Source organism: Pygocentrus nattereri, chromosome 5, assembly GCF_015220715.1.
Source record: "Pygocentrus nattereri isolate fPygNat1 chromosome 5, fPygNat1.pri, whole genome shotgun sequence".
NCBI lineage: Eukaryota > Metazoa > Chordata > Actinopteri > Characiformes > Serrasalmidae > Pygocentrus > Pygocentrus nattereri.
Window position 1 is genome coordinate 42469513 of NC_051215.1, and position 26564 is coordinate 42496076.

At 40.6% G+C, this 26564-nt stretch overlaps 1 protein-coding gene across 1 annotated transcript in view; it reads left to right on the top strand.

The window, feature by feature from the left end:
- Nucleotides 1-2409: 2409 nt before the first annotated feature.
- ptk7b (protein tyrosine kinase 7b) overlaps nt 2410-26564 on the top strand; it is a 115552-nt gene continuing 91397 nt past the window's right edge. Inside the window, exon 1 of the mRNA XM_017696640.2 lies at nt 2410-2816. Coding sequence (XP_017552129.1) covers nt 2678-2816 — 139 coding nt within the window. The 5' untranslated portion in view covers nt 2410-2677. The remainder of the gene's footprint in view (nt 2817-26564) is intronic.

The window sequence follows — 26564 nt, forward strand, 5'->3', positions numbered from 1 at the left end:
TGTATAAAAAAGGCAGTTTAAGAACTGCATTTCTCATCTATTCATAGTAAAACCATGGATAAGAATTTTTTTCTGAAAATGGTGAAATACATTTGTCAGTCAGTTCCCAGGTTGCCTGAGAAAACTGTGAGGCAGGTTATAAAATATCGAGTTCCCCAGCGTTTTTAAACTTCACTGCGCCTACTGCTTTTTCCAGCTTCCCTTTTGGATTTGTTGTTCTCCCACACCCGCTCTGTCAGACAGATGTGCAGACAGCAGGCCCCCTCGGGCTGATTCATTAGCACATGGATGAATTTTTCAACATTGGTGTAGAAGAACTTGACGCTGGAGATACTGTGTATTTCTTGGCTGAAAGTCATGGAAATCACCCAGGAGCCCCTGATCTACCAGTGTTTGTACTATACCAGTTCTGGTTCAGCATGTTGGCTGACAAATGATAAATAAAGCAGGAAATTATGATCTACTACTGAGGTTCCATGGACATACGTTACAATTAGTGTGTCACAAAAAAAGCTGCTAAAAGCTTTGAGGCGGTGCTCAATTAGATGTGAATCATTTTACTGGAAGCTTTTGATTACTAATACTTCAGTTAAGTGGATTAGGTAAGTATCTCACATGGTAAAGAGAAGCTTATCAATTGTTTAAGAGAAACAGAAAAAGTTTAGAAAAAAGTTGAATTCCTGGAACATTGAGGTCTTGATTGACAATTGTTGGGTTATATTTGTTTGTACTATGTTTGAAAGTCTTTTTATAACTTAGAAGGTGCTGTAGATCAGGTGATTTATTTTTAGGCCTCCCAGCTACATTCTATTAAATCAACTGCTGGACTAACTCTGTGAAGAAAGCCTTTCCTAATATTTGGAGATTTTCCCCATTACTGGTGTCAGCAAGAAGCATTATAAAACAAATGTACATTACTGTCTGTGGTCACCCTACCTGCCTTTTAAGTGCCTGTAAAGACCTGTACTTTGTCCTGTTCCCATCCTAGTGAATACATGGTGTCAGTTTCCCTTTGCCTTTCCTAATCCAGTGTTTTGCTTTGCGTGCTGCTTGCTTCCAACATGGCAAACTGGTATTACTTGTATATTACTGCTACTAAACCGCACTGTGGTTTGGCAAAGGGTCATGGTCTTCACACACCACTGGAAAACTTTTTGACATTGGTGTCAGTGACCATTTCGTACATAGTGTACATGCATGTTTGTATAGGATACATTTGATGTTGCCACAACTGTTGTGTGTGTATGTGTTGTAGTGATGTGCTGAGTGTCCGGCAGCCTCGTTTCAGTACTTTTCCGAAGTACTGAAACCAAGTACCCCCAAGAAAGGATCGCCCTCACACACGAGGGCCGCTCACTGCTCAATGGGAGGCAGGACACCAGCCAGCGGCTACCCACGCCAACTGTATAATGCAAAATATTACAGTAACTAAATAATTGCCTTGACTGGATAGAGGCTTTGCTATAAAGCCGAATTGTGTTGCCTTTGTTTTTGTTGCTGCGAGCTGTGGCGCCTTTAGCTCGCTACGCTAGTAAGCGAGCTAGCATTAGATCAGCGGTTATGTAGCGGATGGAGTAGGTTCCTAAACATGGATATAGTGATGAAATATTACGGATTTTAAATGTTTTTTAGGGCTTGGAATGGAACCCTTGGAATAGCCCTTCTGCTGAAATCAACACCTGTGTTCACTTGATCCGTCATCCCTCCTTCAAGGGTTCATCTAACGACAGTACCGCGGCTGGTCTTCGATCAGAAGCTCCTCCTCGGCGCGAATAGATTGAAGTGGTTTTGGTCGGAGTGGTTTGATACATTTACTCGTGTCTTTATTGTCGTTCATTTTTGTCGTTTATTTTGCGTTATTGTAAAATTGCACAGCAGAGGGTGCCCATGAGAGGAGTAGTGTGTTTGTCCAGGTGGACGCGGCTGTAACGCCTTTGCATGTGTATTTTCGCGTGTGGATGATGTTCATGTGCCCTGGTTATGTGTGACTGCGGAATAATTTATAAATCAGCGGCTATCGCTGCTTTTTGCTGACAAGACCCCCAACTGTGAAACTCGGGGCTCGTCGAATCATCCGAGCTTCCACTGTGGTGGACTTCATGTGCGCTCAGCTCAAACACGACGTGTCCGACGCGACTCGAAGACAGCAGTAAGGCCGTGATCTCAAGACCTGATCTCGGATCACTCTACAGGCGTTCTACAACTCTACAAGTACATGGACCCGGGGCAGCAGGGCGAACAGGACCTTCCTTTCCTCGAGCTGCCACGTGGCGGCAGCATTGCGCTCGTTACAGTCCGCTCGCGCTCCAACACCGGAAGCTCTGGCGAATGGAAAAAGGGATGGGGGGCGGAGCGGGAGGGCAGGGGGGATGCAGCGCGGGCACCGTGGAGAGCTCGAGTGGTCGGAACAGGACAGACAGACAGAGAGAGAGAGAGAGAGAGAGAGAGAGAGAGAGAAGCGCGTGCGGCTTGGGATTAACGACCCCCAGAGTGTCCTGATGGAGGAGTACAGCTCAGCACTGCTCTCGCTCTGACTCCCGCCTGCTCCGCTCCGCTCCGCTGGGGAAAGAAGGTGGCATTGAGTGTGACCGGGTGTGTTTGTTCAGTGTTCGTGCGGTAAACGGAAAGCCCACGGTTTCGGTGTGTGTACCGTGCGCGCGCTTGGAGACCACTAGCTATGGACGCACCAGCAAGGAACGCAGCGCGCGGACCAGAGAGGAGCAGAAAATCCGCCAAATGCTCCGGTACGGCAGCATGGACTCGTTTACCGAGCAGAATAGGCACTTTTTACGCGATCGCTATCATGTGCACGAAAGGTGAGTTCGACACACACACACACACACACACACACACACTCTCCTTGTGAGGACTTCCATTGATTTCAATTGTTTTTTGTAGTACTGTAGCCAAGTAATACTACACCTAACCTTAACCTCAGTACCCAAACGGCGTTCTTCTGTTCTTGTGGGTTTTCTGATAAAACATGAATTTGTGGTGAAAACAACACAGGACCAGCCAAATGTCATCACTCGTGCAAAACTGTCATGATGTTATATCTTTGTGAGGACATAACGGTCCTCACAAGTATAGCAAGACAAGCACGCATACTCACAGAGAGGCTACAAGTTGCTCGAGTCTGCCATGACATCTCGGGAAAAGTAGGTTACGCTCTTTTAGCTACACCTTGAGAGGTGGGGGCGATCACGGCGGCAGCAGGAGCCAAACGATCCAGCACTTTACACGCTTAAAGGGAGCTAAATAACGCAGACCCGAATGAGTTTTTTTTGGAACAGACTTTGTTTAGAAGTAACTTGCAGTTAGAGAGTAGCGCACGCGCCCATTATTGAAAGCCCAGCCTGGAGCTTTGTGTGTGTGTGTGTGTGTGTGTGTGTGTGTGTGTCATAAACGTAGGGTGGACTCAGGTGGTCTTTGCTCCTAGGTTGTCGTGGGTTCTATAGGAGCTGTTCCATTATTCCATTTTCAGCTGCTGCTTGTTAGAGAAAGATGATACACTGACAAATACATGAGATTCAAATAAATTAATCAAAAAGCCTGTTTTGTCATTAGGACCTTTTACTAGGACACTCTCCATTTTACTTTGTCCGCCAACACCAACACCCACAGTACAGATGCTTGTTAGATATGCTTCATTTAAAGGGGACCTCCACCGATTTTTATACATTTCTGCACAGGTCTGTCGTTGCGCTGTAAACAGAGTCATTCAGAGTGGTTTGATGTAAAATGGTTCATCGCAGACAAAGTTACAGACTCGGATTTCTTTAAAGTGGTGGTAAGAGGAGCCGGGGTCGCCATGTCTGCAACACACATACAGCCGTTTTATTTACTATCTAACACCACCGGTGAACGTGAAGGGGGCTTCTGATTTTTTTAGATGTAATGTGGTAAAATAGTGGAACATTAATTTCCATCTGAACAAAGTAAGATTTCTCACTGTTTTACCTCACAGCGCCCTCCATCCACCATGGAAGGATTAAAATAAAGGCGTTTAACGAGATGTTTTAGGGTAAAACCTAATCACAAAACTGTCGTAAAACATTGTCTCTGATATGTGGCGGATTCATAAACATTTCCCGTAATACCTTTCTGTGATTGAGCTTTTAGAGGTGAATGTCTAGTTTCTATCACTATCACTGTGAACAATTCTAACTCGGTAAGTCTCTCTAGAAAGAGGAATTCCACATCAAAGCTCTTTGAATGAGACACTTTGAATTTACATCACTGTATTATACCATACAGTCTATATTATTTCTTTATTCTGTTCAGTTAAAGGGGAGCTGTGTGTTTGTGTGTGTGCTATTTGCATATATAATTATTATTATTATTATTATTATTATTATTATTATTATAATTTATTATTATTATTATTCTGTGAATCATCAGAAAAGTAGATCTTTATCTTTTCATCTCATGTAAAAAAATCAGACCCCATTCATCATGGGTTCACATTTGCTCTGCATTAAAGTGGAACCCCAACTCTGAAGCTCGCTGTAAGGCCATATTAGTACATGTTAGTCTCAGTGAACGTGTTTATGGTATAATTGCTGGAGCCGTGCCCTGCCTTACTCTGCTGCCATGCTTATATGAGTTCCAGTCATGTGTTAGTGCAGCAGTGATAAGCTGCTGTGGTGTCATTGAAACCTATTCCAAACAAAAGGTAAAATCCGCCATCTCTCACTGGGCTGGAGCCAGGGCCTTTGTGTAGATGCACTTATTCCTCCTCTCTGCCGTGCCTTTCTAAAGATTGTTCCACTTAAGCGCCAGCTGGATGCCAATGGTCATTCTAGGGCAGGGTTATATGGCAAATATTTTCATTGCCGTATAAAAGCCCATATAAAGAATCTTGTTTTTTTTCAGCGACACAGTGAATTCCTGTCAGCTTACATATTTTGGTTAGTAGAAAAGCATGTTTTCATTTTGGAGGGCATTTTATTATGGCATCCATTTCTTCTTTTCAGTGATGCGTTATAGTACATTTTATACAGTGTTTAAAAGCAGAGGAAATAGCACTGTATGCACACTGTATTAAAAAACAAAAACAAACAAAAAAAAGTGTTAGGCTGTTCTAACACATGTGCTTGTGTGGCTTTGCATGTGTGGATGCACTGAGGAGGGGATGTTACCCAGCTTATAAAAGCTGAATGCATACTCTGTTTGTCTGTGTGTGTTGTGTGTGTGCGTGCGTGTGTGTGTTGGGTATGGTTGCTCTGCTGTCAGTGCCGTCCTCTATGCAAGAGAAATGAGCTGTGTTCACATTTATTACTCAGATTCCTGAAAGCCTTAAAGTGGAGTTTGCTGGAGGAGAGAGCAAGAATTTGTCCTCAAATTTATTAGCAAGTTTAAGAGCAATTTGATTAGTTATTTTAACACGGCACCTAGTGCTTGGTGACGTTATCTTTGTTTATTTACAAGGGGACATATTGCAGAAACTTCCTATCTTTTGTCCTTAGTTAAGATCTGACAAGGTCAAGATACGGCTTATCACAAATGTATATTACAGAAGTGAATCATATCTTAGTTTAGGAATTTTATCTCATCTTACAGCATCTTATCCCAAATCAGGAAATCTTAACCTGCGCAGTCAACAGTCAACTGTCGCGTCTGTTACATACCAGTCAAAGGATAACGCGCAGGTGAAGCATAAACATCTAATCAAAAAAATGTAAACATATAAGTTATAGCTACCCTTACAGATGTAAACAAGGTTGAAACAAACCTAAAGTGCAATAAACTGGAAGTTAAGAATAGAGTGTCAGCCCCCTGCAGTTTATCAGAGCATCGCTGCTCCCCGGTTTCAGCCACATGTTCAGCTGTTTCTTCATTATTCACTGCCATAATATTTAACTTGAAAAGTTTTTTATCAACATCAACACACAAGGGTGTAACGATTCTGAAAGCCAGACTGAAAACCGTGATAGAAATGGTCTCATGTCGCAGTTCCGTCTTCTGGCTCCACATTTTTGGCACAACACTTTTTGTCTGACGTGGCTGCTCACACCATTTGCATACATAGGGAAGTTAATGACATACATATGTCTGTGTGAACTCACTGAAGAGCTGGATGTGGTTTGAGTGAGTTAAGGGAGTTTTGGTAATGTGTTTAAGATTTGGATCACTTGACTTCTAATGTTTTTTTAGCGATGTTATCCTCATAACACTCATTCAGCGCTAAAGAAGCAAAATTTGAACATTTCTCGGCTGACTGCGTCTGGTAGAAGTAGAAAATTGTGTATTGATGTTTCTCCTACTCATTCTTTTAAGAGCAGCTGAACATAAAAAATAAGACAGTCTTATAGGCTACTACCAACATTCAGAAAGCATTAAATGTATTAATTCAGACTTGAACAGCACCTGATACTGAAATGATGTGATATTTATGCTGCCCATCTTATTTTCTTGTTCTACTTTAGGGAGAACTGTTAATGTCAAATTGAAATATGGACACAGTGTAGTGTAGTTAGCATTCTAGACGTCTATTTTGTCACGTTAAATCATTGTATATATTTTTGTCTGAAATGGTGGCTTTTAAGAGCACAAGTCTCGAGTGTCTTTTGGAACTCGCTCACTGGAACCTATGAAATGCAAACACAGCCCATTCAGTGTAAGCATGTCAATTCTGAGCCAGGCTAAACTGTGTAGCCAAACTGTCTGTGAAATATGTGCAGACCTCTACAAATCAAATATTTTCTCTGTAAGTGATTATGAGGCATGTCTGTTCAGCTGTGTAATGCACCCCTTGGTTCTGCACTGTTGTTTAACAGTGAGGAGTTCCTTTGTACTTTCTTCTCAAGGTAAAAGTTTATGTCGTGATGATGCTGCTGCAGTCCCTAGTTTCTCACAAAAAGCCCGGCTGCATTGTTTCAGTAGAACTCTTGATTTCAGATTCTTTTAAAAAGGGCTAACTTAGTCAAGTACACATCTGATGGCACTGGCATATTTTAAATGTAATGTTTAACCTTATCTGTTCCTCCCTCCGCTCTCCTCCCTCTTCTCTCAAGGCTGCCTTTGATCTCTGGAGTACTCGCGCTCAAATTTCTCAAGTCCAATTTCAGAGGCGATTCAAAGCGCAGAGTCAGTAATGATCTGCATGCTATATGAGCACTTTTTTTTTTTTATAGAGTTGTTTACTTTTCCTACCCTGTCAACAAGGATAAGAGAGATATTTCTTCAGGCTCTGGGGTAAAAAGAGCGCTTGCAAGAGAGAGCGCGGGGACCCACTTACTACAGCTGACTTTCATCAGAAAACACTTTTATGATGGCTGGATTTTTCCACCGGAGCAGTTCCTCTGTCATGATTAAAGGATCCACAGAATAATCCAGAACATTCAGAGCAGGTTATTTATCGTTGCCAGAGAAATCAGCAGCTTTACTAGGGGTTAAGAAGGGATAGGGATGCACCGATAGCATTTACTTATTGCTCTGAGTAACTTACATATGCAGTATACTGCTCTAATCATTGGCTGAGTTTAGTAAAACTAAAAGTAAAGACTTTCATGCAAATTTAGTTGCTTGAAACTTACATAAAATTAATTTACACTTGAGCACCACAGTGTAAAACATCCTATAACTCATTTGTAGCTACAAGGGTCTTAACAACAAGCTTCATGAAACAGCCAGTCAAAATGCAGATGCAGTGTCTTCTGATCACTTGAAACAACATACTTAAAACCAGCGATTTCACCAGATCAATGGACAGGAAGATAAAACAGAAGGTTTGCTGAGCCATAACAACAAATGTGAATTTCTCAAAGCTTGCATTTCTGTAACCAGCTGTGTTAACTAGCCAGCCAATGCTCTTTAAACATCTGCTTGTGCAACTGTTTATTCTTCTTTAGCCTGCTGTAGATAAGTTCATTTTCTCTTCTGTGTCCCCTAATTTTACACAGAGCTCAGATATATTTGTGATCGAAGGGATAAAAGCTGTTGCAGAAGAAGAGAAGCGCGCCTCCCTGAACTTCTGCTTCTAGAACAGGATGAATGAGGCATCAAGAAGGCTATAACTGTAATGGCTACTACACAACAGATAAAAAAATATAATAAAGAGATGAATGGCAGAAATAGATATTGAATATGTAAATTACATGTGGTGGATGACTTTAACGAGAACAATACAAGCTGCTCTGCTTTTGAATTGCTTTGTGTAATGGTCAAGTTTCATGGAAATGATGTTGCAGGCAACTCACAATGTATCATTTGTTGCATGAGTTTCAGTACATAAAGCCAGCTTTACAGTTTTAAAATGACTATGACTAAGAAACCGTACTGAATGTTTTTCATATCTGACCGATGTCCAGTCTATATAACATGGTTAGTATTGGTGCCAATACTGACCTAGTGTAATGGATTGGTGCATTGACTGAAGAGAATCAGTGAAACTGTTCCATTTGCCCCCCTCTGACATTGACTCCCTCAGTCTGCTCTCTGCCTCTGCTCTGCTAAATTGCCATAATTCACCTTCTTTTGTAGAGAATGTGAAACTGTGGTGTTGTGGAAAGGCAAAGCTCATGGGCACAGTAGTCAAAGCCCCAGGACCTCTTTCAACTACTCAAAAATCTTCAGGGGTGTTGTCAATCAGGGAGTAGTGCAGAGATTGCAGGGATTAGCATGTGTTTGACAGGCATAAATTGGATTATGGAGCTATGTGTGCTGGCGTCTTGACTGGAATCTCGCCACGGCAGAGCCTACAGGGCAAGAGGATGACTTTGGATGTGTTTAAACCCTCTGCTGTCTATAGAGCGTGTCTGAGAACGGATGAATGCATTCTTTCAGTTGAAGACAGTCAATTATGGTTGGTTGCAGATTTCGACTTTTAGGGTTTACAGTAATGCAATAACCCTGTACTATTTGACAAGAAGGGAGGCGCTGGGGGGTGTGGTGGTGGTGGTGAGAGGAACTGTTAGATTGGTGCTAAATAAATGACTGCAATGTGCAATTATGGACGACCGTATGTTGTTTTCCTCATTCAGCAGTCCATAGCTGCTTGGCAACAATACCACACTCTAAAGGAACTGCATTTCTTGGTGGAATACTTGTCTATGTCAGTTATTGTTAGTAATAATTTTGTGGAAAATTGCGTATTTAATCATTTATGCCACCTGACACTGTGTGGTTCTGGTATTTTATCGCAGGGAGGAGGATTTTAGGCCTAATAACGTCCTTTACTGTGGTTTAATGATGCACCGAATCTTTTCCTGAAGAATCACAATTGAATCAAACTAATATGAGGTCAGGGGTTTACACCCTCAGTGGGCCCACATATGAACTCTGAGGATTTAAGGGGTCGACTCCTTAGTGAACTCTCTTTTATTGGTTTTACATAGTGCTCTGAAGCGTTTAGAGAGATGACACATTACATCACGCTGCCTTTCATGAACCACAAGTCTACTTTTAATGCCATCATTTCATCAGAGCTTGAAGTCAGTGGTGTATTTGTTATTCACTTGTGACTGCATGCAGAAATATGACACGGACCACATTATTAACTTTGTGGACTGTGCCCCAGACGTGTTCACAAATAACTCTGAGTGTGCTGTCAGCCATGCCGTCCAGCTGTAAATGTACTGCTGGGTTGAGAATGACCAGCAGATACGTTTATGCCAAAAGGAAAGAGGTCATGGTGGATACAATGTTCCATCCATCATCCACAACCACTGAATTCTTGGGCCTTCACATGTCAGAAGCTGATGGTCAGAATCCTATGCAGCCATATATCGAACTGCCATTAAAGAAAGCTCCGTGTCCTGAAGAAAAGAGTGTCATGTTTAAAGTGTGGCTCTTTGAAAAGGGCACTGCATTAAGAGCTGCATGGTTTGGCCTAAAACAGTCTTGTGCTTCCTCAGGAGGTTAAAGAAATTTGGACTGGGCATTGAAACTGGAGTCAGTTTCTACTGATGTGCTACTGAAAGTGCTCTATCTGGCTCAATTGTTGTGTATACGGGACTCTGGCGCACATGAAACTTGAACATGAACCAGTGCTTTGTTGAATTGTTGAGAAGTAGATGCTCCCAGGTGTGCCTTTAGCCTTCAGAGCTTATTCCATTATAAGCATGTGGAAACAATGCAGCAAGGCCTTGGGTCCTGATGAAAAAAGTGGATTGAATGGTTGAAAAAAAAATGTTCGCATTGTTCTTGGGGGAGGTATAGAACACATGTGAAGTGAGCGCTAACATCTGTTGGAAAAACACTGGAGTGTAGGAGTCCAGCAATGCACATTACATTCAGAAAGCAAGCCAAGGACACTGTCCATTCAAAAGTTATTTCCTTCTTTATCTTGTCTGTTTTCTGCAGTGTTCCGCAGTGGTTCTCCCACTGGCATTAAACTGAAGGCATGCTCCTGTTTTCCGCCAGTCATCTCTTCCAAGAATGAAGCTCTGTGTTTTCTGTACATCGAAATTAGCAGCAGCTAGTCATTCTAGGTTCTGGTCTATAAATTAAGTTTTCATTTCTTTTGTTCCAGTTCATCTTGAACTTGCCTTGCCACCTGTCGATCCCTTGGACGCTGCTTGCTAGCAGTGGTTTATGACTTACTATTTGGAATCTTCTGTGAACTAATATGTAAGTTCTGTTGTAATGAGCAGTTGAAGTGTTGAAAGATTTTAGGGTTTAAAAACTCACAAGGAGTTGTATTTACAGACAGTGTCAGGGCCTCAAACATGTATACTCAGGTCACTGATACTGGAAACTGCATGCAGAGATTATTTTACTTTTCATTTTCAGTATACTGTACTTCAACCAGCTTTACAGCATATACTTTAGATTACAGCATTACTTTAGCGGGTACATTGTGTGATGTGATATTGTTAGTTATGTATTACATCTTGTGGGTAATAGAACGTGTAAGTAGCTTGAGCATTCGAGACTTTTTTCAGATGTTTATCAAAAGTAAAGTGTTTTAAATTAAATTTGTTAGTAGTTTTTAAGAAAAGGCGGCAGACCAGTATGGATATCGGCAGTACTCAAGATTTCAATCAGTATCAGAAAAGAAAAGGTGGTGTTGTGCCATCTATAAATACTTTTGTTTCACATTAGTGTGACCTGTTCACAGCTTTTCCTCCGAACCCCACGGCCCCGCAGCTCTCTGTGCCCCACTGCAGCCTGCTCTCTTCCACTGGAGCTTCCCAGTTTTTGGCAACGTATTTATGTAAAAACTTTTACCCAATTTCAGTTAATGCCTCTTAAACATTAATCCTTCTTTTCCCACTTTCTCACCCCAAACATGGTATTTTACAGATTTCTCTTTCCATAGAGCGAGAAGGAGGGGAAAAGAGGAAGCTGACAGCATATGGAGGTTTCTGTCTCAGCAGGGTTTTTCCTGTGACACAGCCCTCCCCCATGCTGTAAAACACCCACAAAACTTTTAATAGAACAAACTATATGGAAAAAAATTACCATCAGAAATGTTATTCTCTGTGATTATTGTTTTTAGGAAAATTTATGTGAGATTTGCTAATGATATATGTTCAATGATTATGTTTGTTGCTGGCCATCCTGAAGCAGCTGGAAGTGTGTTTGTGAGGAGTAACTGTGCGTGTGTGTGTGTGTGTGTGTGTGTGCATGTGTGTGTGTGAGTAAGTGAGTGGAGCTGAGATCACACCAGCGATCAAAGCGTTCCTGCTCTTTCCGAGCGATTGGGCCTGTAGAAAAGCATTAGCTCATATTTGCTAACTTTGGCTTAAAGCTCACATGCATAGCAAAGCTGAGTTATCCAGTCCGCAGGCTGGGTGTCTGTCCTGCTGGAATAAAAGCAACGATTCTCTAAAGGTAAAGACACCGGTTTAGGTTAGGAGTGGGAATTACAATATTTTATTATCACACAGTATATGGGGGCAGTCATGGGCTGGAGGTTAGGGAACCAGCCTCGTGGCTGGAAGGTCACTGGTTCGATCCCCAGAACCAACAGCACATAACCTGAGGTGTCCTTGAGCAAGACACCTAACCCCCAATTGCTCCCCGGGCACTGCGGATTGGGCTGCCCACCGCTCCGGGCAAGTGTGCTCACTGCCCCGTAGTGTGTGTGTGCTCACTAGAGTGTATGTGGTGTTTCACTTCACGGATGGGTTAAATGCGGAGGTGAAATTTCTCCGTTGTGGGACTAATAAGGGTCACTTAATCTTAATTTGACTATTTGTGCAATGTGAAACCTCCATAAAGCTTTTGATTGTATACTTGTGTGCTTGTAATGTTTGCATTTTTTTAATAGATTTATCTCTGTATAGGTGTCGAGGCTTAGCCAAAGGGAGGTCGGAAGAGCCATGGCTCTTATTTATTCTAATTTAGCTGTTCACAGGCACTTAGCTTATCGTATCACTCATATTAGATGCAACAATCAAATGAAGTAATGTGGAGTCTGAAATTTCCACCTGCAAAGCAGCAAATGCATGTAGATTTTCTAAGCTCAGAGCTTAGGTTTGCAAGACTGCAACTTCTTCTTTTCTTGCAAGGTTTTAGATGCCATCCTGTCATTGATTAAAAAAAATAAATAAATAAAATAGATGATGCAGAGTGTACTTTTGGAATGCTTTCAGGCTGATAAAGTTACTTAACACTTAATCTGTGTTCCCATCTAAACTTGTACTTTGTTTCTGTGTTACAGTAACTCAGTTAAGATTTAAATTTAAAGTTTGGCTGAAGTTGGTAGTTCACTTCACAGACTGTGACAGACCATCATCATTGCTTAAAATGATTAGCCAGTGTGGTCTCCCAAATACTATATACGTTATCATTTTTGTGCCATATACAACGAGACAGACCTGTGAACACATTTTGTTGCAGTCATTGAAATGAATTTAGTGAAAACTAAATAAAAGTACTTATATTTCAGTAAAAATATCTGTAGTCCAGTTCATTCCTATTGTATTCTTAAAACAGGGGCTGTGTTATATTCTTAAGACAGGGCCAGTGGAAGTGCTGGACAAGAGTATGGGGAAAGCAAGCCTACCTAATAGCCTGCCTAATAGGCTGCTATAGTTCATAATAGTAGCATTGGGTCAAATGTAAGGTTGACATAAGGTCTAGTTTTTGGGGGAGAAACACCCCTTTCAGGTAGGATTGCTATTGCCCTTGGTGTGTGAAGGCAGAGTAAGATTTTTTCTATCAGAAAGATTTTATCTGCCGCTGTGTGTCTGGTACAGAAATTTGTCTCGGCACGTTTGGAAACGGCTCAACACAGAGTATCACGCTAACAGCTACGCGAGGTATGTTGAGTTTGCTGAGGTAATGTTACATGACATCTGAGCATGTGGTTGGTGATATTTCATAGTATGTCAGTAATTTAATATTATTTGGGTGCATATTATTACACACATTAATATGAGCTCGAGCTGCTGCCCTGGGCTTGCCACTGCAGAGAGGAACCAGATACGCATTTCAGCTGATAAAGCTGTAGACAACCGTAGCCAACACATCACATCCATGCTCTCCCTCTAGCCTCTTTTGAGCTGAAAGTGGTAGACGCTGCCCTCCTTTCTGTACTTATGCTAAGGGTTCTGCAGTCTGCCTCTTCCTCGCCCTGTGATTGAAGGAACGGAATAGCTCAAATATGGGCCATTCTACTGGATTAGTTCAAACTGTGGTCCCACAGAAAAAAATACGTATACACACATTGAAGTATTCAGACCCTGGATATTTACAAGAATTATGTTGTGATCTGTTTTGACCCAATGCATTTATTGAGGTAGTGATAAGCTGAATATGTACAAAATAATAATTTATTGTTTTTTTTTTTTTGTTGGGAGTTGACTGTCCCACACCCTAACTAGTGAAAATGATACTTTTTTTTTATCTGGGTTTTGTATTGTTTTTCATAGGTTTTCATGGGTTTAAGTTTAAAATATGAAACAGTTTAAAATGTCAGGTTTAGAGTTTTAGACCACATCCCTGCATTTTAAAGAAGTGGGACTGCATCCCTGTCCCTCATGGCCACATGGTGAGCCATTACATACCATTGTTTTGAGATAAATGTGTCCCAAGGTGTGAACCCTTAAGAATTGTTACTACTGAAACACACATTTTCTGTATTTAATTACATATTTATGTGTTTCATTGAAAAATTCTATGATTTTATCTATGTGCAAAACTTTTGAAGCTGTGTTGTCTAGTCATATACTAGCTAGTGTTTTTGAGTTATGCTCAAGATAAACTAAAATATTTTCAAAACATTTGGTAAAGTGTTAGTAGTACTGCGGTTGTTTTGGTGGAGACAAAAGGGACAGCTAAGTCATTCATTTGAATAAAATAAGCATAATTGAAGCATAGGGTCATTCAACACCAAAGGATTTTAGTCGAAAGTCCGAAATCACTTTTGAGTTCAGACTTTCAACCAGATGGGCAAACGTACAATGCATATAATTATTAACTAAATTAGCTTCGATGAAGTATACCTTTTAAAACGCACAGCATTCCTAATGTAGCATAGCGGTGTATGAGCAGGGTGGTGATAGACATGGGGGTAGTGGGGGATTCTGTCTGGCATGCCGTTGCATAATCTTACTAATTAACTCCCTCACCGCCATGTCTGAATCCAACTGGGCGCTAGGCAACAGCATGACAGGAGGGGACAGAACAGCCAAGTGTTCTGAATAGACCTCAAAGCTCCGCCCCTTTACTCGATCTGCTCTTTGGTGGAGGAGAGAAAAGAGGAGCAGGCTTCTTCTGAAGACACTGTGATGTCCTGATGAATAGAGAGAGATGTCTGCTGCTGGCAAGAGGAACGTTTTTCTGTGTCTCTGTGTGTTAAAGTGTGTGTGTGTGTGAAGGAATGTTGTCCTGGTGTGTGTCTGAAAGAGTCTTTGGCACACTGTCTTAGTAGACTGTTGAGTGTGGTGGGTTTGTGTTGTGGCTCAAGTGTTTTGTTTGTATCCTGTGTCTGCTTTAGCTTTTAAGCCTGCTTTGCCTTGCCATAATCTGAATAATAAGTCCAGCAGGATGAATTATAAAATTCCAGACACAAATGGGGTATTTACTTTTCTTGAAGATGACCAAACTCTGCCCCTCACCCATTCCTGTGCACTTAAAGACAACCCAACTCCCCACCCCCAGTACTTGCACACATACCCCGGCTCAATCCCAGTAATACACACCGGGCTAATCCTAAAGCCCAGGATACAGAGCTCGTAGTCCTTGAGGGTGGATTATAAACCACTCTGCAGTCACACATGACCCATGTCATGCTGTTAAACCTTCTTTTGTTACTAATGCAGGTTAAAGACTAACCTCTGAGTCAAGCGCCAGGTAGTGCTCTGTTGAATAAGTTCACTCGTTCGCCCTCCTTTGCTCTCAGGACAGCTTGAACTCTTGGTGGATTGGATTCAAGAAGGTGCTGGAAACTTTGTTTAAAGATTTTAGTCCATGTTAACATGATTGTGCTATTGGATGCAGATCTGGAGACTGAGGAGGCTTTTAAAGTATACTGAAGTCATTGTCATGTTCATGGAACTGGTTTGAGATGACTTGTGTTTTGTGACACGTGCGTTTACTTGCTGGAAGTAGCCATGAGAAGATGAGTAAATTGTTGCACATAGTAAGAAACAGTACTCCGGCTGTGGAATTCAAATGATGCTCAGTTGGTATTAGGGGGTCCAGTGTATGCCAAGAAACACTTCTTACCCCATTGCACCACCAGTACCAGTCTGAACTGTTAATACAAGGCAGGCTGTGTCCATATATTTTACCAGGTTTACCATTTGCTTCAAGTTTTTTTCAGCCTTCAACTGCCCAGTTTTGATGCCCTCTGCAGCCTCTGATTTCTGTTCTTGCAGAAATAAATGGTACCCAATTTGATCTTCTGCTGTTGTAGCCCATCCACCTCAAAGTTCAAAGTGTTTGTGCATTTAGAGATTCTTTTCTGATCACCACTGCTGTAAAGAGTGGTCATTAGAGTGCTTGAAAAGCACTCTGTTGTTATATCTCATACTTCTTATTCTTCTTCCACACTTTTCAGGGATTAATACAGCCCGAACTGCTTAACGTACAGACTCCGTTCAAACTGCGTTGTATTTTTGGAGTTGATCGGATTAGTGGTTTTTAATAAAATTAAGTTTAAAAATGAAAAACCTCCCATAAGAATGAATGGCGGAATGTTCAGAACTTCTAATTCTGACTCACATCGATGATGTCACAGCAGGCCACTCAGTCTCACAGACACAGCTGTCATGCAGGGAATCTGCTTTAAAATCCTTAAACTTTCACCTAGAAACTCAGTTTTCAGTTTTAAATGGTAGAGAAACTTGTCCTTTCTGAAACCTCCAAATATCTCATCATTTTATCAGTTATGAGCATTTGTTTGGCACTAGGCACAGAAAACTGCCCCATTCACTCCCATGTAAATTTCTCAAAATCAGAATCTGCTTATTTCACGATTTTCTCTGTGTTTAACTTGTCATATTTCTGGCGTTTTCATCTCAATACACACAACATTACACCAAAATAATCCTCAAGGGGTCTTATCTCATACCATCTATCCAGTTAAGCGATAGAGTAAACATTTCCCGAGTTATGTCTGTTTGTTCAGAAGGTGCAAATCAGACCCAAACAAGACTTCTCCACTAAGAGCTGCATAATAACAGAGTGACAGTTCATTTGAATGACTCTCCCCCTTCCCCCTCAAACACATACATCTCTTCCTCTCACACACACCACACACAGACACATACCTAAGGAGGTGTTGTTCACCTACACAGAAACACACAGAAACACACACATATACACACACACACTTGCAGCTCTTTTCAAGCACTCTTGCAGTTCCTTCAGGAAATGGACATCTAGTTCTTCTTACTGTAGCCTTCCTGTCATCCTAAATAAGTCAGGCCATTCTCCTCTAACCCTCTATCCCCTGCAGGACTGCTCACTGGATGTCTTTTATTATTTTGACCCATTTTGTATAACGTCTTGAGAGGTTGTGCGTGAAAATCCCACAAGATTTTTTTTTAAATCCCAGCAGTTTCTGAGATACTCAAAGCACCCATATGGCGCCAACAACCGTGCCATGGGCAAAGTCACTTTGATCACATTTTTTCCCCATTCTGTAGTTGGATGTGAACATTAACTAAAGCTTTTGATCTGTGTATAAGAGATTTAAAGAGATAAAAGTGGTCTGTGAGTGTATATTTCTGTGCAAAGTTTATCAAGGAACATTACAAATAATTGGCCACATTTCTAATTGTGAAACGATTAAAGATGGTTTAAGAATGAATTTTCTGCACGTGAACGAAATCTGCTTGTAACCACTAAAAGAGTGCTGTTTGGCCACTAAGAGAGACCTTTAAATTCAACTGCAATGTGTCTTGTAAAGGTAACAGGCAGCCCACAGGTTTCTGGAAGTATTTTGTGCATTTTCTGCAGGTTAACCAGGGCAAGCCCCCATCTTACTTTGCACGTCTTGGATTCTTTTAACATGTTTATAAATTTTGTGGGTCATTTACAGACCTTAGGGCCAAACAAATCCTGTCATACTGAAATATTTATATCCCTTTGGTCTACTGAACTCAAATGCTAAATTACAGGACATAAACCTCATGGGAATGGGTGGGAATAATGTATGTTAATCTCAGTCGGTTAGCTTTGGAAAGTCTACCAGTCATGCCATCGTGAACATCTGATGTTTGAATGAATGGCTGAAAGACTTGTTAAAAGCACCATGATTTAAAAAGACTGCAGTGTTTATGTGCAGAACTGGGGCTTGTGAAGTCTGCGCAAAGCAGGTTACACAAAGTTTATGAAATTTGGCAGTTGGCGCTCTGGAAGTGTCAAAGACTGTTAAGCTTGGAGCAAAGTAGCTTTTAAAGTGAACCTTGATGTTTCTGTGGCTCAGCAGTGAAATGAACAGAGGCTGTATATAGAGGTGAGAGACTCTGTGGTACAATTTTATGACGATACACAATAACAAACATAGAATTCCATTGTTGTTTTTAAAGACTTGACATTCTGACATGCCTAAGAAATTATGATGTAAGAAAAATTTCTGCTTAAATCATTAAGAGGTAAACAGCATCATTCAGAGTGGTTTGATGTGAAAAGCTCCATCCTAGAGAAACTAAGTCAGAATTGTTCACAGTGGTGGAGATAAAGACCACATATCTGAAGAGTTTAATGCCCCTAAAAGCTGCATCACAGGACGTTAATACATAAAATAGTTGCCTGAGGGGCATCAAAATGTTTTGGCATAAAACATTATTTTTTTAAATCTACATTAATTCAGGAAATCTGGGTGTATATATAGGGTGTGCATATAAAAGCTCAGAAGATGCATGGAGGTTCACTAGTTGTTTTGGACAGCTAATAAAATACACACATACTATGTATATGTATGTTGTAAGCATCACAACCTCTAGTTCCCATCACCACCACTGCAACAAATCTGAGTCCAAGTTTCTTCGCTTCATTTCGCTTCATTCCTTCACTTCAAACCACTCTGAGTGACTTTGTTTAAATCTCAATGATTGAATTATACAGAAATGTAGAAAAAGAGGTAGAATTCCTCTTCAGAATCAGAATTGTAAAGTAAACTGAGAAACATTCTTCTGCATTTACATAATTAGCCCACATTTGCCACAAAATTTCATGAGACTGTGTATTTTTTCTCGCACCGCTGGCTGTATTGAACCCAACTGTGTTGCAATGTCACAGTAATGTGTAGTTAGTCATCAAGATCAGCACATTCTGAGCAATTTCAGCAACCTTTTAGAACACTATTAATGTTCCAGAGAGCTGTGATTGCTTTGGGAGTTTGAGACAGATTCCTCCAGCAAAATAAACAGCCGCCAGTCTGGCACAGATTAGTGAGGAAAATCGGCACATAGCAGATTTCTTTCTCCACTGGGTTGAAGCAAGGCTCTAAACTGTTTTTTGTCTCTACAGTCTCACCCTGAGTATGCATACATCATTTATCTCTGCTCTCTGAATACCCCTAAATATATTCTGTTGTTCCAGGGCATGTCTCAGAGGCTCTGTGTGGCAGGGCTCAGTGACCTGTGCTTTTCTGAGTAATTAACCACAATGATCTCTGTATGGATGTCTTTGCAGGACGCAGCGAGCACTCCTGGTGTGTGTGCCCTCCTGAGTTCTTTTCTTTTGTCTGCCACAGTGTTCAGCATGCAGAGAATGTTCCGTGCTGTATGTCAGCGATAGTAATTACGTGAGAGGGGGAACGTGTTACGCAGAGCAGGAGCAAATGATTCCTGCTGTTTTAATCGCCTTAATTAAACATGTCAGCCTTTACCATTTTTCCCCTGTGTTCCGCTGCTGCAGCGAGTTTGTCTTCCTCCTTCCTTCCTCCATCTCCTTCCTTCTCTCGTTGTCATTATTATTACTAGCGTTTTCATCCTGTCACTTCATTCGGTTGTATTTGTTCTACAAATCTTGCCCTTTTCTACTCTTTCTGGACTATATGACTATATGATATGGACAAAAATTCTTATATTCTTATAAAGTCTTATATTGTTATTGCAGTATACCTTGTAATAAATTGAACCTATGGTGGTGGTTAATGTTACATGCTTAAACGGGCCCATATCATTTTGCCCAAAGTGATTTATATGTATTGAATAACACTAATGCCTTTCTTAATAATTAATAAAAACATTGCAGAAACTCAGGAGGAATGTTTGAGAATTGGTCAATTTGAGGACTTATTTGCATTTATTTGATTTGAACTCTTATTTACATATAGGTGGCATTGATGATCACTAGTGCCCAAGCCAGTGCTGCAGTAACCATTAACTAACGATATTCTGTACCCCCCTAATTTCTGCCATACATCATTGGAAATAAATGTTCTGTGCAGTTACGTTTTTCATTCATCAAGGTACAAACAATGTAAATGTTGCCTCAATGGTATAACAGTGGTTTTAAGGTCCAGTTGTGAACCTTAAATAGGTTTTTCCCCAGTTTATTACGTATTTGTACCTTTTTATAACCTGATATTTTAAAATAGAACAATAAAATAAAAAGCCGGGAGATGGGACGGGGTGTGTGGAGTCAATGCAACTTTGAAAATGTAATTACGGTGGATTGTGGCACAACTATGTTCCCGGACTGAAAGTACTGAGATGTACCCTTGAGGGTACCATGCCAGTGACAAAAGGGGTATCGCCCCAGTGACAGTTTACTACCGTTATTTTTGAGAGCGTACAAATTCCCTCTCTGCTGTTCTGAGATTTCACTAGACAGACTGGCAGTGATTCCTGTCAGGGGTTGGAGGTCATTTGTCTTTTACATCATCTTCCTGTTTACACACTGAAGTCCAGCTGTGTGTTCTGACAGTGAGGAATGCTAGGGAAGCGCTCTCTGTGGGCCACATCTGCCCTGCCATTGTCTGACCAGACTAAACGCCAACTCACCCTGACCCTTCAGGACCATTGCGACATTCCTGTTCTAGGAACAGCTCCACTGCTGATGGACACTGCTCATTCACACTGAATCTGTTTATACTGCAGTGATTTCATACACAAACTCCTGCTCTGGAAACGGTGACGTTTCTGTCATAAGCATAGTGTAGAAAGACTGATGTGCACACAGGAATAATACAAGGTCATGGGAGGTGGAAGTGACGTGTGTGAGAGAGCCAGTGGCGTAGGCAGAATTTTAATTTTTTTATTTTTTTGTCTGTAGGCCAGCTTGGTTGGTACCATTTCCAAACACGCAGTGACATAACATCAAGCTACTGTCTATTCCTGATAGCAGTGCGGTCATCATCCTGCCTATGCCTCCCTGTTATGCTTCCACACTGTGATGAAACAAAGTGATAGCAGTCAACTGGAATCCAAGCTTATAAATTCATAAACCCAACTGACATTGCTACATTTTTCATCGTGTGTCAGGCACAAATCCCTTGTGCCCAGTGATATCAACTTAAGTGAAAATCAAACAGCTGCGATCTACAGATACAAAAAAAAAAAAAAAAAACACGATAGACTTAAAAACCTAAACCAGATCATCCTAAGGTAAAGCACACTGCCATGCCGGGCAAGAAAGGGGTTTGTGGGCTGTTTAATTCTGGCCTAAGATGACTCAATAAATTGAAATAGACACATGTTTTAATATTCAGTTGTAGCTTGTGAAGTGCACTGTAAGTTCCAAATTCACAAAAAAACATCTTTTTGGCTTTGGAAAGGTAGAAACTGACATCCTCTAATCTTACTTTTACAGGTACCCCAGGAGCATCTTTTGACCATAGCTGGAGCTATAGATTCAAACCGTGGTGCACTGATATAGAGGTCATTGGAGGGCTGAGGAAATAAGGCAGAGCTTGGCATACTGAATTTGATTGTCCATAATACAGTGTTGGCGCTCACATGAAACAAATCAAATTTCATTATGTTAATAAATGTAGACTGGCAAGTATTCGGCCCCTGTTTGAGTGGGTAAGCCTGTGATCAGTATACACATGGATACACTACTAGAGAGAATAGATCTGTTTGTCTAGAAGAAGAGAAGAATGGATTGATGTTTTTTTGCTCTGAATGGAGTGATATTTTTGTGTGTATATTAATGTCTGTTTGAGAGAGTGTGTGTGTGTGTGTGTGTGTGTGGTGAGGAAGGCCTCCAGCTGTAGATCTGTTGTTGTGTTATGTTTGGTGCAGATGGCTTTGCTTTGCTGGAGCTGTGCTCTGCTCTCAGGGGGCTGCAGCAGGAAGGCCTGCCAGCCACAAGAACACACACTCTACCTCCTGTGGGTTATAGGTACTGCGAGTGGGGTTAAACCCAGATTAACTCTGAAGGCTGCCTGTCAAGCATTTGGGGACTTCAGGCTTTTTGAAATGTTGTTTGTATTTATTTATTTATTTATTTAAATGAGGATGTTTTCTTTGTCTTTTTGCAACAGCTTTAAATTTTAATCATTGAAAGTCTAATTATTCAGTTATCAAACTTAAGCTGTTTTTTTTTTTATTAACTGATATGACAATCAGTAACTATTGTAAAATTTAATACGCAATTTGTGAAGTTGTGAGAGCAATGAATTGGAGTCTGGATCTTTTTACAGATTTGTTAAAGTTGACGGGTTAGAAACTGACCAGATTTATTTAGAGGAGAACAGCGTCACATACAACATAAATAAATGAATAAACATTTGTCATTATTACCACTTTACTAGCCTGGTAATAATGACATAACTATGTAACTATTTATCCCATTGTTATGTCAGCACTCAACCCCTTTACTCAAAATCTTTCAAACTTTTCACTCAAACTAACTTTTGGACAAAAGATTTTTACAATAATAGAGTAGAAAAGGAAACTGTCAAATCATATTCATACCAAAAGAACACTTTGATGAACATGAAGCAACACTGAAGTGAAATATATACTAAAACTAATAGTAAACACACGTTTTATTTTAAGAAAACATTTTTTTTGTTTTTTTTTTAATAGTAATTCACTGAGGGACATCATTCATGACACCGCCATAAGCCTTGCAGGATAACTGATATAAAACTATATACATTTTTATAAAGGTATATTCCAACATGCATCAGTTTGCTCCAGAGAAATGGCCTCAGAATACATGAAAGATGTCCTTATGGCTTTGGTCACATTACAGGTCTCATTGCTCACCTGTGGTTTTCTGTCTTTCTAAATTGATGGTTCACACTTGTGTAGCTAAGTGACCCAAATCTGTCATTAATGTGACCAAACCCGTGTCCTGAAATGACCCACGTGTGTACATCCTATTCAGTAATACCATGTAAACCACATGCATCATTGACAACAAACTAACTATTCAGCAGAACAAGCCTTCATCATGAAGATGATTTGCTCTGAATAGCTCTCAAGTGTTCGTGATTAGAGAAAGACAAAGGCAAAAAAGGGTCCGATACATGCTTTTTCACCTTGTGCTTACACTAACTTTATGCTCGGCACTGCTGCCACCTCAACACTGAGTGATTTGTGTCCCGTTAAGGCAAAAGCTTTTTGTGCCCCTTCATAGGTTTATTGAGGTGTCGCTGTGTGTGTGTGTGTGTTTGTGTGTGTGTTTATGTAAGTATAGATGTGTGTGTGTGTGTGTGTGTGTGTGTGTGTGTGTGTGTGTGTGTGTGTGTGTTTATGTAAGTATAGATGTGTGTGTGTGTGCTCTGGAGTTTTACTGCTTTCGCTGCACTGCAGACAGACACACAGGCAGTCACTTAGGGTTGGCATTTCTCTTTATTTGTGTTGGAACTGGGTCAGGACGGAACCCAGGAGTGTACCTCTCTCTGTCTCTTTCTCTCACGCGCTTTCTCTTTCTGCATGGTTGGAGATGCCTCATCTCCATCCACGTCTTTGATATTCTGAGAAATTCTCCCATTGCACCAAAATGCAAGACAGGCACTCTGTTTAGAGAATAAATTCCATATGCTTTTTCGTCTGGCAGCGCACAGCTGAACAATAATTCTTTGCTGTTTGCTTGGTCCATAACATCTGTGATTAAGGATTAAACATTAAACCAGTGTTTATGTAAAGACATAAGCTACATACCTGAACAGTGCAGACTTTGCAGAAGTTGATAGCTGTGTTATGGTGATTAGATTATACTAGAGTCAGTATCAGGAAAATCTTGGGGTTGATATCAGAGGATAAAAGAGAGATTCTGATCTAACTGTGTAACAAATCTAGCCTGAAATATCACACAATTTTCAGTAACACGTGTTGTTAACATAAGGACAACAAGTGCCTAAGTAGTGTACTAGAACTATAGTTCTGGTATTTTAAAGAGCCTAATTTTTATATTTTAATAAGAGCCAATTTTGATGTTAACAACTGATTTTGTCATGTTAAGGCATGTATTTCTTGCTATAGGGTAGTAGATGGGGTTTGTTTGAACAGTCTGTGCAAGGTACTTTTAGTTGGCCACCTTAAGTGAAGAGCTTCAATTAAAAATACCTCAATATTTTAAACTTGGCAGTTTAGTTTAAAGCTACTCTTTGTGCGTTTTGAGGATTCCACCTCAGTGATGAAAATACGTAATTGCATCCATGTGACAGTTCATGTGATAGTTCTTCGTCTGTGCTTGAACCCCTTCCCCGAGTAGATGAATCCGATGGTTGCGAGCATGTTGAAAGAGTATTCAAAGAGAACTCAGTCAAAACTTGATGCCGTCTCTGCTGAGGACATTAATGAATGCTCTACTGTTATGATCATAGTATCAGTATGATGTTGATTTTGCATTTGAGGCCTAGACTGCAAAATCCACCCCAACACCTGTGAATTTAAATGACTATTTCAGGCTTTACAGGGTCTTGGCAGTGCATTGACAATATATGTAGCACTGCTTCACATGAAAAAGAAAGGCATCAGCTGATTCTCAAGGTTTTAGTATCGGCATCAGAAAAGAGACTCTAGTATTGCGTACTCTTTGATACATCTTTGCAGACTCGTTTTGACCTAATGCTCTGCGATTGTTGCATTTTTGTGTAGTGACCTCACCCTGGGTCCCGTGTCAGAGTGAGTGTGTGTTCAGAGTGAGTACAGTGGCTACTGAACTCTTCCTACTCCTCTCTCACTCGCACGCTCTTTTCCTAAAGAAAGGAGAGTGAAACTGTACACCCTTACCCTCCCCTACTCCTCACAAATCAGGTCATCTCTGTCTCTCTCCCTTTCCCTCTCTCTCTTCAAAGAAAGAGCATGTCCCTGCCAGCAGTTTTTTCTTTTTTTCCCCTCTCTCCCTTTCTGTATTCCTTTTGCTGGCTTTGAAGAGTGAGGCAGGCTAACATGCTGTAAAGGAGAAATGCAGGGACTAAACAGCGCTCCCCTGGTGCAGGATAGCTCTCCCTTCGCTTTGATGTCTCTGTCTGGAGTTGATTGGAACACTGAGGCTGTTGCTCTATCTCTGTTCTGCAATCTTGATATCTTGCCATGCTAAATAAAGCCCCAGTATACATTATGCTGTATGTGACTGGTGTGGACACTACACAGTGACATAATACAACTGGGACACCATAGGAAGCTTGGACATGATGGAGCAACAAAATAGAAGTGAACAGAAATGGCATGGCTGTTATAATTACAGCATTTGATGGGCTTGAAGTGGTGGATAGCTTCTCAGTGAATCCAGTCAATGTCCCTGGATTGTTCACACTGTTTTGCCTTACTAACCTTCATACAACTGCGGTCCCAGTGGTGGGACTTCCTGTGCCCGATCCCTAGAGAGTACAGCCCCACAGGTGGTATCAGGCACGCGATGGTAATGAGCGCATTGCCAAGGACACATAGTTAAGTATGTGGTTGAAAAGGCACAAAAATAGGCTGTATCGCTAACTAGGCTAGCTACTCTTGGTGTCTAGAAGTAGCCTCCATTACGTCTTCAACATGGAAACTTACCTTTTTCTCTACTACCTTTGTTTCTCTGCATACTGTGATATTTTTGTGCAGTACCAGTGCTGTCACCTGAAAAGTTCTACATACAGCCCTATGTTGTTTTCGTTAAGTCTGTTTGTTTATTTTTTGGCAATATCTGCAATAAACCGGATATTTGTGCAAGCAGCTTACGGTTACTTTAGTTTTTCCAACTAAACACACTGCACTGACACTTACAAGAACAATTACTGTTACAAACACTGTCACTTTAAACCGCACTGAGACACTTTATCTAGACACTTTATCTACTGCTACACTTATCATGCTGCTATAGCAAACTTGCACTCTGGGCTTCATATTGCTGCTAACTGCCTACTCTCCTACTCTCCCTCTCTTGTGTATTTACCTTATATTTATCTATTTTAATAACAGCTCTTGGGTGTAAACTGGACCATGAGATCTTAATTTCGTTCCACCTCATGTACCATGTGATGCAAATGACAATAAAATATCCTTGAATCCTTACACCAATATATTAAAATGAATCAAAATGCTCATCTCTACATTAGTTCTGCCCACAGAGTTATAATTTTTTTTTTATTTCCTTGGTGTCAAACCTTTGCCAAATTACAGTAACGATTTTGATTACACATAAAACTCTGTTCTTTATTTTAGATGCTGACGTTATACATTAACATAGTGATAGACCTACAAATACATTTCTATGAACAATTCAGACAATTCCCCAGCTACGGTCAAGCAGTTATTGGATATAAACATTCGGTTTAGAAAGTTTTTATCTATAAGTAACACCTAATGAGTGTCACATCAGGAGTAGAAACAACTGACTTTGACACAATCTGTAATTTATAAGGAATTTCAATCAGGGAAAAGTTATCATGTATACACACTGTTTGCTTTCCGCATTCATACCAAACTAAAACCAAAGTAAAAAACTCTTTCCCTAAAAAAAAATAGGCATAGTGTATTTATTCCTCTGTTTAATGTACTTTGTTGTTTGTAAAGCATTTTTGAATAAATAAAAAATACACACACATGTACTTATTTCTCTATGGTTATCATCATCATTATTAATTTAATTAAACAATAACGTCCCTAAGTGAGTGTCGCTGGAACGCTTTATTGGAACCACATGTTTAATTTTTATTCTATACAAACTGTTTTGCATGACGCACTTTTGATTTTCACCACTGTCCTATGAAACTGACATGGATGGTCAACCAAATATTCTTTTCATGGATATTTTTGGTAGTTCCA